We start from the raw sequence: 13,976 nt of genomic DNA on the forward strand, positions 1-13,976 counted from the left end.
AAACGTAACATGTGATAAATAATATTTTATATAAATGAATTTATAAAAAAATAATATAAATAATTTTTAAGTATTATTTTTAATCATAAAATGTCTTAATTTTTTAAAAATCAGATTTTAAAGAAAATAATATTTTCACTAATAAATGTTAAAGTAGTATTATAAATAATAATAATAATTAAAAGAAGAATTAAAAATTAAATAATAATTAGTATTTACAGAATAATATAAATAATTTATAAATATTGTATTTAATAACAAAATGTCTTAAATTTTAAAAAATTAAATTTAAAAAAAAATAATAATTTAGTGGAACAGAACACAAGATAGACATAGAAAACAATAGAAGATATCATAGAAGGAGACCAATTAGGAAGGAGCAGGATAGGAGGAGGATTAGGGTTGGTACTTAGAATGTTGGATCACTTACAGGAAAATTAATGGAGCTTGTGGATACCTTGGAAAGGAGAAGGGTGAATATTGCTTGTATTCAGGAGACTAAATGGGTAGGAGAGAAAAGTAAGGAAGTGGGTAATTCAGGGTACAAACTGTGGTTTACCAGAAAGGAGAGAAACAAGAACGGAGTGGGTATAATCATAGACAGAACATTGAAAGACGCAGTAGTAGCTATGAAAAGAGTAAGAGATAGAATTATACTAGTAAAGCTAGTACTAGAAGGAGAAACAATAAATATATTTAGTGCTTATGCCCCACAAATAGGACTAGACAGTGAGAATAAACAAAGGTTTTGGGAAGATATGGATAATTTAATGCAAAGCATACCGAATGAAGAGAATGTTTTCATTGGTGGAGATTTGAATGGACATGTAGGAAGTGATAGGCAAGGTTATGAGAATGTTCATGGAGGTTTTGGTTTTGGCAGTCGAAATGAGGAGGGAAAAAGCATCCTGGATTTTGCTATGGCATACGACCTAATACTAGCAAATACCTACTTTATAAAAAGAGAGTCACATTTAGTGACTTTAAAAAATGGGCAACATAGAAGCCAAATCGACTTCCTCTTAACCAGGAAGACAAATAGAGCTCTATGCAAGGATTGCAAGGTCATTCCAGGAGAGGCTTTAACAAGTCAACATAGGTTGGTGGTCTTGGATGTCAAGTTTAGGAACAATTCAAGTAAGGTCAGAAGAAATAGTGTAGCTCGAACAAAGTGGTGGGAGTTCAAAGGAGTAAAGCAAGTGAAGTTCAAAAATGAGCTTCTCGAGTCCGAAGTATGGAAGCTAGATATGGAGGCCAATGATATGTGGATACAGATGGCATCAAAGATTAGAGAAGTAGCTAGAAAAGTACTTGGAGAGTCTAAAGGACATGGACCACCCTCAAAGAGAGATGGTGGTGGAATGAGGAAGTACAAAAGGCAGTGAAGAGAAAAAGGGAATGGTATAAGAAATTACCTAAATGTGATAATAATGAGGCATATGAACAGTACAAGATAGCAAAGAAAGAGGCAAAAAAGGCAGTTAGTCAAGCAAGAGCACAGGCCTTTGAAAAGTTATATGAGAAACTTGGAACTAAAGAAGGGGAGAAAGATATTTATAGATTAGCAAGGAGTAGAGAAAGGAAATGTCAAGATCTCAATCAAGTTAGGTGCATTAAGGATAAAGAAGGAAAAGTGTTGGTGAAAGATGAGGACATTAAAGAAAGATGGAGAAATTATTTTAATGATCTCTTTAATAATAGTCAAAATGGAAATAGCGTGAATATAGATTTTAGAATAATAGAAAAGAATGTAAATTATACTAGAAGGATTAGATCTTTAGAAGTAAAGGAAGCACTTAAGAGAATGAAAGTGGGTAAAACCTGTGGACCCGATGAAATACCAATTGAAGTGTGGAAGTATTTGGGAGATATGGGAGTGGCATGGTTAACTAAATTATTTAATAAGATTCTAAACTCAAAGAAAATGCCTAATGAATGGAGGAAGAGTATTTTAGTACCTATTTTTAAAAATAAGGGAGACATACAGAGTTGCTCAAACTATAGGGGAATTAAACTCATGAGCCATACTATGAAGTTGTGGGAGAGAGTTGTGGAGCATCGACTACGTCATGATACTTCTATCTCTCTCAATCAATTTGGTTTCATGCCCGGTCGTTCAACTATAGAAGCGATCTTTCTCATTAGAAGCTTGATGGAGAAATATAGAGATGTGAAGAAAGATCTACACATGGTTTTGAAGGAACGGAAGCGTGAAAAACACAAGATTATACCATTGAATTCAAAAATTTTCACCTAGAGTCACATGCACCATGCAAGATTTATTTTTATCTATTTGATTTCAATGATAAACAACATATTAAAACTCTTTTAATATGTTTTTGGATCTGTATTTGCCATTTAAGATTTTAAAATTAATCAAATTAATTTTGGAACCCTAGATTAAATAAAAAAGATTACACTAACCTCTTGATGTGCTGCAGCGTGTCTGCGCCTTTGAGATTCGTCTTCAGGACACCAGATGTTGTCCCTCTAGCTTGTCCACACCAAGAACACCTATGGCAGCCCTTGAACAGCTTCCAAAGCCTTTTCTATTAATTAGAAATTCAAGTTCTGCCTTTTAAGAGATTAGAGATGTAAACAGGACACTAGAAACAATTTCTAGTGTTCTTAATTCAAGAGATTGATGGCTAATCTCTTTGAATTGATGAGAGATGAAGAGAAATAGCTGGAGAGGCTCAAAGTGGCGTGACAATTGAGAGGAGAGGCTGCTGGTTATGTTTTCTTTTCATAACCACACTTAAATAGCTAGGTTAACACATTAAACCCTAGCCACATGTCACCTTTTGATTAGCTCTAGGTTTAAGTGACCCAATCACATTGTGCCAAGTGTCAAACCTATATTTAATCTTGATTTTAATCATCTTACATGATTAAAAAACATTTGGCAAGCTTATGTGTTATGCCATGTGTCACCATCTCATGGTGCCACGTGTCACAATGAGAAATGACCAAAATGAACATGTGTCTTAATTTTGAGTTCTTAACCCAAAATAATTATTTTCTTCTTCTAATTAATTTATATCAAATATAAATTAATTAATTGATCTCTATTAATTAATTTCTCATCAATTAAATTCATATTTAAACACTTTAAATATAAATTTAATTTATACTACACATCCAATAATCTAGATTTGGTTTCAAGTCATGCTAGGGACTTTGCAATTTAATTGCAAACTAAATCTATTTAATTAATCAATTAAACTCTTTAATTAATTAATTAAATCATATTTAAATAGGTGATAACTTGTGTATGTGTGTGACTTACTAGGCTCATCACTAATTGGCAATGAGACATGATATCAACTCTTAATATCATCAGAACTCTTTCTTACCATAAATGATTTCTCTAAATCATTTTATGAACCTCATAGACCATGGTTAACACCTAGCATAGCATGCCATGGCCACCCAATTAGTAATAAGATTTACCTTAAATGAACCTATAATCATATGTTACCATGCACTAGAATCTCTACATTACAAAATCCCAACTCAAGCTGGAGTCATGGTTTATGTCAAACTCCATTTGCTATGAATATTATGTTCTCTTTTAATTTCAGTTCTTGATTAAAAGATTTTCTCATCATAAACTCTTTTCTGAATAAATCTATCTGTCCTGGCCAGGAACTTAAAACATCAAGAACAATTAAATGAACATAGGATTTTATCTCTATTTACTTAGAGGAACAGATTCCTTCTTGATCAACACCTACCTCCATATATAACTAGCTGGAGCCAACACATGCCCATATACCCATACATAGTACAAGTATGAAAGCAGTATCAAACTCAAACTACCTATATACAAGATAACTGTGCTATCTCAGGTCTAAAGATTATATGCACTGATATGATTTATGACAAAACATTGACAAGAGTAAACTCCATGTGCTTGTCATAAGTGTCACTGGTTTATAAGTGCCTATCATGTTTGTTATATGGCATGAGACTCACCATTCCATCTTATTTATATCTCATATAAATAACTTGGGAACAAACATGAATACAATCTTTCTGGATAAGTCATGTCCTTATTATGAAGTATCCTCGATTGTGAACCTATTTATGATACTTTGTGCTAGAAATATTGTCACTCATATTCTTAACAACTTAAGAATAATATTTCTAACAAAATATCAATGGACCTTTTCTATTACACATAAATATATTATGTAAACGGAAAAGTGGAAATGCCTTTTATTAATAAAAATATGTACAAGATACATACTAAATGATATGCTCTAGGGCATACTACTAACAATCTCCCACTAGCACTAGAGCCATTCATTACAATATCTTAGACCCATCTTCTCAAGATGTCAGTCTAACTGAGCTTATGACAAAGGCTTAGTGAATGGATCAGCTGAATTTTTCAGCTGATGTTATTTTTCTGCATGACTATATCGCCTTGCCCAACTATATCTCTGATAATGTGATAGTGCCTTTCTATGTGTTTGGATTTTGGGTGAGACCTTAGTTCCTTAGCCTGTATGACTGTTCCATTATTGTCACAGTGTAATGGAACTGCTGACTCAATGGAAGGAACTACTGTAAGTTCTGTCACGAACTTCTTTATCCAAACAGCTTCTTTTGCAGCATCTGATGCAGCAATATACTCAGCCTCAGTAGTGGAATCTGCAGTCATGCTCTGTTTGGAACTCTTCCAACTGACTGCACCTCCATTACAAATGAACACATATCCAGAGGTAGACTTTCTATCATCGATATCTGATTGGAAATCAGAATCAGTATAACCATCCAATTGCAAGTCTCCACCTCCATAAATCAAGAATAAATCCTTAGTTCTTCTCAAGTACTTAAGGATATTCTTGTGACTATCGATGTTCCAAACCTGGATTGGATTGATACCTGCTAGTCAAACTAACAGCATATGCGATATCCGGCCTAGTACACAACATTGCATACATTAAACTTCCAATAGCCGAAGCATATGGAATCCTGGCCATCTTATCTCTTTCTTCAGGTGTCTTTGGAGACATCTCTTTAGAAAGGTGGATACCATGTCTCACTGGTAACAATCCTCTCTTGGAATCAAGCATGTTAAACCTCTTTAACACCTTTTCCAAGTATAGACTTTGGGATAAACCAATTATTCTTTTCGCTCTATCTCTATAGATGCGAATCCCAAGAATATAGGTTGCCTCCCCTAAGTCTTTCATGGAGAATGTATTTGACAACCATACCTTTATAGTCGTCAACATACCTGTATCATTACCCATCAACAGTATGTCATCCACATATAAGACAAGGAAAGTGATAGCTTGTCACTAACCTTCTTATATACACATGGCTCATCCTCATTTTTGATAAAACCAAAAGATTTAATGGCTTCATCAAAACGGATGTTCCAACTCCTCGAAGCTTGTTTCAACCCATAAATGGATCGCTTTAGCTTGCATACCTTGGAACCATCTTGGGATTCAAATCCCTTAGGTTGTTCCATGAAAATGTTTTCTTCAATGTATCCATTGAGAAAAGCGCTTTGACATCCATCCGCCAAATCTCATAATCATAGTATGCAGCTATTGCTAATAAAATCCTAATTGATTTAAGCATGGCAACAAAGCAGAAAGTCTCCTCATAGTCTATTCCTTGCCTTTGGCGAAACCCTTTCGCTACTAGCCTTGCCTTATAGGTCTCTACCTTTCCATCGAACCAATTTTCTTCTTGAAAACCCATTTGTTCCCTATAGGTACAATACCTTGATGGGTCAACAAGATCCCAAACTTGATTCTTATACATGGAATCAATCTCGGATTTCATAGCATCAATCCATTTTGAAGAGTCTATATCGATATAGCTTCTTCATAGGTAAGTGGATCATCTCCATGATCTACTTCTTCATGAGTAGACAACTCTTGTTCTTCTTCATGAAGAAAACCATATCTCACCGTGGGTGAGATACCACGGTTGTTCTACGAGGAACAGTTGTAGATGTTTCATCAATGGGTATAGGTTGACTAGATGGATCTATATCCATCCGATGCTGGTTGGTCGAATTCTCCAATTCTAACTCTATTTGCCTTCCTTTGCCTCCTTCTTGAACAAACTGTTGTTCAAGAAATGTGGCATCTCTACTTATCACAACCTTTTGTGAAGTAGGCAAATCAAAATAATATCCAAAACTATCTTTTGGATATCCAACAAATTGACCTCTTTACGATCCGGTCTCCAATTTATCGGTGTTCACTTTTTGATATAGGACAACCCCAAATCTTAACATGCTTAAGACTTGGTTTTCTTCCATGCCATATCTCATAAGGTGTGGAAGAAAGCGATTTTGATGGAATCCTATTCGAGAATATATAAAGTGATTCTAATGCAAATCCTAAAAGGAGATTGGCATATCGGTATAGCTCATCATACTACGTACCATATCCAATAGGGTACGATTTCTCCTTCAGATACACCATTTAGCCGTATGGCGTTCTGGAGGAGTCAGCTGAGAAACAATGCCATGCTCTCTCAAGTATTCATCAAATTCAGTACTCAAATATTCACCTCCACGATCTGATCGAAGAGCTTTAATACTTTTTCCTGTTTGATTTTCTACTTCAGATTTAAATTCCTTAAACTTTTCAAAGGATTCATGTTTGTATTTCATCAAATACAAATACCCAAACCTTGATTTATCATCAGTAAAGGTAATAAAATAATGAAAGCCCCCTCTAGCCATTTCTTTAAACGGACCACATACATCACTATGTATTAGTTCCAAAATATTTTCAGCTCTTAGCCCTTGTCCAACAAAGGGTGATCTAGTCATTTTGCCTTGAAGGCAAGATTCACAAGTTGGACCAATGAGGATAGAATCCCCATTTTCTCCAATTTTGCAATCCTATCTTCTGCAACATGACATAACCTTAAGTGCCAAATATATTTTGAACTTGAGTTGGTTTTCACCATGGCATTGTATTCTTTTAGATCACTTGCATTCAATTTGTGTTTGTCATTATTATCCAAATAATAAAGACCATCATTCATATAACCGAACCAACATATTTATTTCCAAAATAAATATTGCAAACATCATCTGTGAATGAAATTCATAGCCATTTCATCAACCTAGATATAGAAATGATGTTCTTAAAAGCATCAGTACATATAAAATATTATCCAAACACAAAACATGTCCAAACATGTAAAAGATTTAGATCCTATGGCTAAAGCTTCAACAGTTGAGCCATTGCCAATCCGACTCTAATATCTTGAGAACGCAAGTCTTGTTTGCTAGTTCCCGCATATCATTAGAAATGTGAGAACTGCACCAGTATCTAAAACCCAAGTAGATGAACTATAAGTATCATTAGAATCTAAATAACAAGATATGGACATACCTTAGAAGGTGTATCCTTCTTGTCCTTCAGAGAAGCAAGATACTGCAGGCGGTTCCTTTTCCAGTGCCCATCCTTTTGGCAATGGAAACACTTTCCTTTGCCTCCATCGACTTTAGTCTTCCTTTTCTGCTTAGCTATTTTCTTGGAAGGACCAGAATCTGAGGTTTCTTTTTCTTATTGCCCTTCTTCTTGTTGGACTTTCCAGTGAAGAAGATGCAACCAAAGCTACCTCTTTTCCTTTATTGCACGGCATATTCTTTTGGGCAATAACCAGCATGTTGAGTAATTCGGCTAAGGTGCATTCTGTTTAGTCATATGGAAATTTGTCACAAAATTCCCAAAGACTCAGGAAGGGATGAAGGATCAAATCCGTTTGTAGTTGGAAATCCATGTTGAAGTCAAGATGTTCCAAGCTGCTCAATCACCGAATCATCTTGTGGACATGATCCCCAACATTACATCCCTCGGACATCCTCATACGGAATAAGTCTAGATATCTCATACCTAGCATTCTCGCTGTGCTCACCATACAACTCTTGTAGGTGAAGGAGGATCTCACTCGCACTCTGCATGTTCTCATGTTGCTTACGTAACTCATTACTCATAGAAGCAAGCATGTAACACTTAGCTCTCATATCATGCTCCTTCCACTTGTCCAAAGTTTCATGTTCCTCTTGTGTGGCCTCTGGAGGTAAGGGACCAGGAACATTTGAATCTAGAACATATCCTATATGTTCATGGTTCAAGACAAGTTTCAAATTTCTTAGCCAATCGCATGCATTAGGTCTGTCAACTGTTGTGATCAAGTATGCTTGCAAGGATATTGGATGGTGGTGGTTGTTTTGTGCTCATTTTTATCGAGAAAATTAACTGAGAAAATAACCAGATTAATTAGTAAATGTATCATGTAATTAACCAAAATGATTATGGTCTTTTAATCAAATTAGTCCTCCCACTAACTTAGCGAATCCTACACTTCCAAAGTAGAAAACGGAAATCCTAGTTGGATGGATTTCTAGTGGGTGATTGAATTCTTATAATTGTATTGATCATCCTCAGGTACATCCATTATTGGAATTACAATAAACTATAAGTGAGTAACTCCTTGCCCATCACATCTCATGTGAGGTTCAATCCTTTACCTAGCCCCTAATGCTCAAAATCTCAGGTACATCCATTATTGACTTATTTTGCATTAGTTAAGTTGATCCCATTGAGCCAGTAATTATGCAAATAATTTTAATGTCCTCAGGTACATCCAATATTGGCCACCAAACCATTTACATATTTACAACATCTCATGCTTAACAATTATTCTTAAGAAAATCTCTTAAATTAATTGCATCTCATGCAACTATTTAAAATTTCTTAAAATAATTGCCCCAATGGAGGGCTTATGTTATAATTACTTTAATTATAGCATTTCCAACTTAATCATTTGTTTGGAAGATTTTATAGCCATCCTAATTACTATTAAGGTCTCACTTTGCACATTATCCATTTAGCATGCATATATCATATAATTGCATACATTCTCATACATCTCATGCATTCATGGATAAGCAGTAAATATGGTATGATCATGGACTTTCTAAGGGATTCAATTCTGAGCCACCAAGAATTGAATCAGGGCATTCCTAGGTGCATTTCATTCATTCATTTTACAAGAGTTGCTGAAGGAGTACATAATCAACACTTGATATTGAATTCCTCCCACTGGTCCCACCAATGCTCTTGACCTCCTTGAACTTCTTGCAATCCAATATTACATAGTAATCCTTGGCATACCAAGGCGAATTTACAAGAACTTAAATAAATGAAATTATAACCCAAAAATATTACAAACTTAATAATACATGCCCAAAATAAATTAATTAATTTACAATCCCAAAGAAACATAAAAGAAATAAATCCAATCACATTGGTCTTTTATAGTCCATGATCATCCATCATGCATATCACTATTTAACAATTAAATAAAACATACATACTTAAATTAAATTAAATATCTCATATTCAACTTAAAAATCCAGATTTGAATATGATTCAAATAAATTTAAAAATTCAGATTTGAATCTCATTCAAACAAATTTAAAAATTCAGATTTGAATCACATTCAAACAACTTCAAAAATTCAGATTTGAATCACATTCAAACATTTTTTAAAAAATCAGATTTGAATCACATTCAAATATTTTTTTAAAAATCAGATCTGAATTTTATTGAATCAATTTTAAAAAATCAGATTTAAATATGATTCAAACAATTTTAAAAATTCAGATTTGAATCACATTCAAACAACTTTTAAAATTCAGATTTGAATCACATTCAAACAATTTTTTTAAAAATCTGATTTGAATCATAATTTAATTGTGTGATTAAAACAACTAATTAAACACTTTAATTAGTCAAAGAATAGGCCTTAGATCATACAACAATTGCAGAATTAAAAGCCAAACCTTGAACCACCCAAGGAACCATTGTTGCCGCCACCAATGGTGGCTTCACCATGTGTGCCGCCACACCTCATGATCCAACCAGCAATGAATCTCTTGATCTCATGATCAAACACACAATTAAATTATATAATCAACAATCTAAATGGCAAATATAGTGGCTCTGATACCAATTGAAGGAACGGAAGCGTGAAAAACACAAGATTATACCATTGAATTCAAAAATTTTCACCTAGAGTCACATGCACCATGCAAGATTTATTTTTATCTATTTGATTTCAATGATAAACAACATATTAAAACTCTTTTAATATGTTTTTGGATCTGTATTTGCCATTTAAGATTTTAAAATTAATCAAATTAATTTTGGAACCCTAGATTAAATCAAAAACGATTACACTAACCTCTTGATGTGCTGCAGTGGTTCGCGCTTTGAGATTCGTCTTGAGGACACGGATGTTGTCCTCTAGCTTGTCCACACCAAGAACACCTATGGAAGCCCTTGAACAGCTTCCAAAGCCTTTTCTATTAATTAGAAATTCAAGTTCTGCCTTTTAAGAGATTAGAGATGTAAACAGGACACTAGAAACAATTTCTAGTGTTCTTAATTCAAGAGATTGATGGCTAATCTCTTTGAATTGATGAGAGATGAAGAGAAATAGCTGGAGAGGCTCAAAGTGGCGTGACAATTGAGAGGAGAGGCTGCTGGTTATGTTTTCTTTTCATAACCACACTTAAATAGCTAGGTTAACACATTAAACCCTAGCCACATGTCACCTTTTGATTAGCTCTAGGTTTAAGTGACCCAATCACATTGTGCCAAGTGTCAAACCTATATTTAATCTTGATTTTAATCATCTTACATGATTAAAAAAACATTTGGCAAGCTTATGTGTTATGCCATGTGTCACCATCTCATGGTGCCACGTGTCACACTGTGAAATGACCAAAATGCCCCTGTCTTAATTTTGAGTTCTTAACCCAAAATAATTATTTTCTTCTTCTAATTAATTTATATCAAATATAAATTAATTAATTAATCTCTATTAATTAATTTCTCATCAATTAAATTCATATTTAAACACTTTAAATATAAATTTAATTTATACTACACATCCAATAATCTAGATTTGGTTTCAAGTCATGCTAGGGACTTTGCAATTTAATTGCAAACTAAATCTATTTAATTAATTAATTAAACTCTTTAATTAATTAATTAAATCATATTTAAATAGGTGATAACTTGTGTATGTGTGTGACTTACTAGGCTCATCACTAATTGGCAATGAGACATGATATCAACTCTTAATATCATCAACTCTTTCTTACCATAAATGATTTCTCTAAATCATTTTATGAACCTCATAGACCATGGTTAACACCTAGCATAGCATGCCATGGCCACCCAATTAGTAATAAGATTTACCTTAAATGAACCTATAATCATATGTTACCATGCACTAGAATCTCTCTGTTACAAAATCCCAACTCAAGCTGGAGTCATGGTTTATGTCAAACTCCATTTGCTATGAATATTATGTTCTCTTTTAATTCCAGTTCTTGATTAAAAGATTTTTCTCATCAGAAACTCTTTTCTGAATAAATCTATCTGTCCTGGCCAGGAACTTAAAACATCAAGAACAATTAAATGAACATAGGATTTTATCTCTATTTACTTAGAGGAACAGATTCCTTCTTGATCAACACCTACCTCCATATATAACTAGCTGGAGCCAACACATGCCCATATACCCATACATAGTACAAGTATGAAAGCAGTATCAAACTCAAACTACCTATATACAAGATAACTGTGCTATCTCAGGTCTAAAGATTATATGCACTGATATGATTTATGACAAAACATTGACAAGAGTAAACTCCATGTGCTTGTCATAAGTGTCACTGGTTTATAAGTGCCTATCATGTTTGTTATATGGCATGAGACTCACCATTCCATCTTATTTATATCTCATATAAATAACTTGGGAACAAACATGAATACAATCTTTCTGGATAAGTCATGTCCTTGTTATGAAGTATCCTCGATTGTGAACCTATTTATGATACTTTGTGCTAGAAATATTGTCACTCATATTCTTAACAACTTAAGAATAATATTTCTAACAAAATATCAATGAACCTTTTCTATTACACATAAATATATTATGTAAACGGAAAAGTGGAAATGCCTTTTATTAATAAAAATATGTACAAGATACATACTAAATGATATGCTCTAGGGCATACTACTAACAGGTTTTTATTGATTTGGAGAAGGCTTATGATAGTGTTCCAAGAGAGGTCTTATGGAATGTGCTATAACAAAAGAGGGTATCTATTAGGTACATACAAGTATTGAAAGATATGTATGAAGGAGCAACTACTATTGTGCGCACAGTGGGAGGGGACACAAGAGATTTTCCGATCTCAATTGGATTACACCAAGGATCCCCTTACCTTTTTACATTAGTTTTAGATGAACTGACGAAACATATACAAGAGAGTATTCCTTGGTGCATGATGTTTGCGGATGATATTGTTCTGATAGATGAGACACGAGAAGGAGTCAATAGGAAGCTAGAACTTTGGAGAAGTACTTTAGAGTCAAAGGGTTTTAAGTTAAGTAGAACGAAGACAGAATACATGCATTGCAAGTTCAGTGAAGGCCAAACTGGTGATAGGGAAGGAGTTAGTTTGAATGGAGTGGTACTGTTCCAAAGTAATCACTTTAAATATCTAGGCTCAGTCCTTCAAGTAGATGGGGGATGTGAGGAGGATGTTAGTCATAGGATTAAAGCTGGATGGTTGAAGTGGAGACGTGCCACGGGAGTTTTATGTGATCGTAAGATTCCCAATAAATTAAAAGGAAAATTTTATCGTACAGCCATACGACCAGCTATGTTATATGGTAGTAAGTGTTGGGCACTGAAAGAGTCGTATGCATCTAAGTTAAGAGTTGCAGAGATGAGAATGTTGAGGTGGATGAGTGGCCATACTAGACTAGATAAAGTCCGTAATGAAAGTATTAGAGAAAAGGTAGGAGTTGTGCCAATTGAAGATAAGTTGAGAGAAGGGAGATTAAGGTAGTTTGGTCATGTGAAGCGTAGACATACGGATGCTCCAGTTAGACAAGTAGAGCACATTAGGTTAGAGGATAGAAAGAAAAAAAGAGGTAGACCTAAATTGACTTGGAGGAGAGTAGTACAACATGACTTAGAAGTATTACACATTTCTGAGGTTTAACTCAAAATCGTTCAGAGTGGAAAAAGCGAATCCATATAGCCAACTCCAAATTTTTGGGATAAAGGCTTAGTTGAGTTGAGTTGAGTTAAGTTGAGTTTAATATTTATAGAAAGTAACACGTGACAAGTTTTTTGAGGAAAGTGTTATATATCATTTTCCTATGAATACATTCCTATATATATATATATATACTGTGTTTAGAAAATTAAATTATATAATAATTGTATATTACAACTTTCATTAAATATAGAAAAATAATCATCAATAAATTTAATTAAAAATTACCAATTGGTATAAATATGATAGATTTAAAATCTTATCTCCTCTTGAATTTGTTTTACAAAAATATAGACCACTTCTTTATCAGAAAGTGAAAATATAACATATATAAAATTAGTATATATTTTTATTAGGTAAAATTAATAAATTAGTTCAATTAATTCTTAATTTTTCCTTTCTTTAATTAAATTGAACATTTCAGGTATTTATAATAATAATAATAACAACAACAATAATAGCTATTTATTATAGTATTAAGGTGTAATAATTAAATAATTTGTAACTTATATATGCATAATGAAGTAGTGAAAGCGTGAATAAAGGGCATTAAAACCTTGAATTTCAAAAATTATTTCTAAGGTTACATGCATCATACCAAGTGTCTTATGATCCTAATCAATTTTCAATGTCCAATTGCATACTAAAACATATTTTAGCATGCATTAAAATTTTATTTGTCATTAAAGATTATGAATTAAAATTTAATTCAATTAGACCCTAATTAAAAGAGAGATTTTTAGGTACTAACCTCTTGATGCATAATTGAAGCCTCTGAGGATGTTCTTAGGACCCCAAATATTGTCCCTCTAGTTTGTCCACCACAAGCACACAC

At 33.5% G+C, this 13,976-nt stretch overlaps 1 protein-coding gene across 1 annotated transcript; it reads left to right on the forward strand.

Annotated features, from left to right (window-relative positions):
- Nucleotides 1–368: 368 nt before the first annotated feature.
- Nucleotides 369–13,061, forward strand: LOC131175558 (uncharacterized). Its single transcript, XM_058140180.1, has 2 exons — nucleotides 369–2,191; nucleotides 12,098–13,061. The coding sequence occupies exon 1, from the start codon at nucleotides 441–443 to the stop codon at nucleotides 1,383–1,385; it is 945 nt and encodes a 314-aa protein (XP_057996163.1). The 5' UTR covers nucleotides 369–440; the 3' UTR covers nucleotides 1,386–2,191; nucleotides 12,098–13,061.
- The last annotated feature ends 915 nt before the right edge of the window (nucleotides 13,062–13,976 follow it).

Source organism: Hevea brasiliensis, chromosome 17 (assembly GCF_030052815.1).
Source record: "Hevea brasiliensis isolate MT/VB/25A 57/8 chromosome 17, ASM3005281v1, whole genome shotgun sequence".
NCBI classification, from domain to species: Eukaryota; Viridiplantae; Streptophyta; class Magnoliopsida; order Malpighiales; family Euphorbiaceae; genus Hevea; species Hevea brasiliensis.

What these genes read in the sequence shown, in the direction of transcription:
- LOC131175558 (XM_058140180.1), top strand. Translation starts at nt 441, where the DNA reads ATGGAGCTTGTGGATACCTTGGAAAGGAGAAGGGTGAATATTGCTTGT.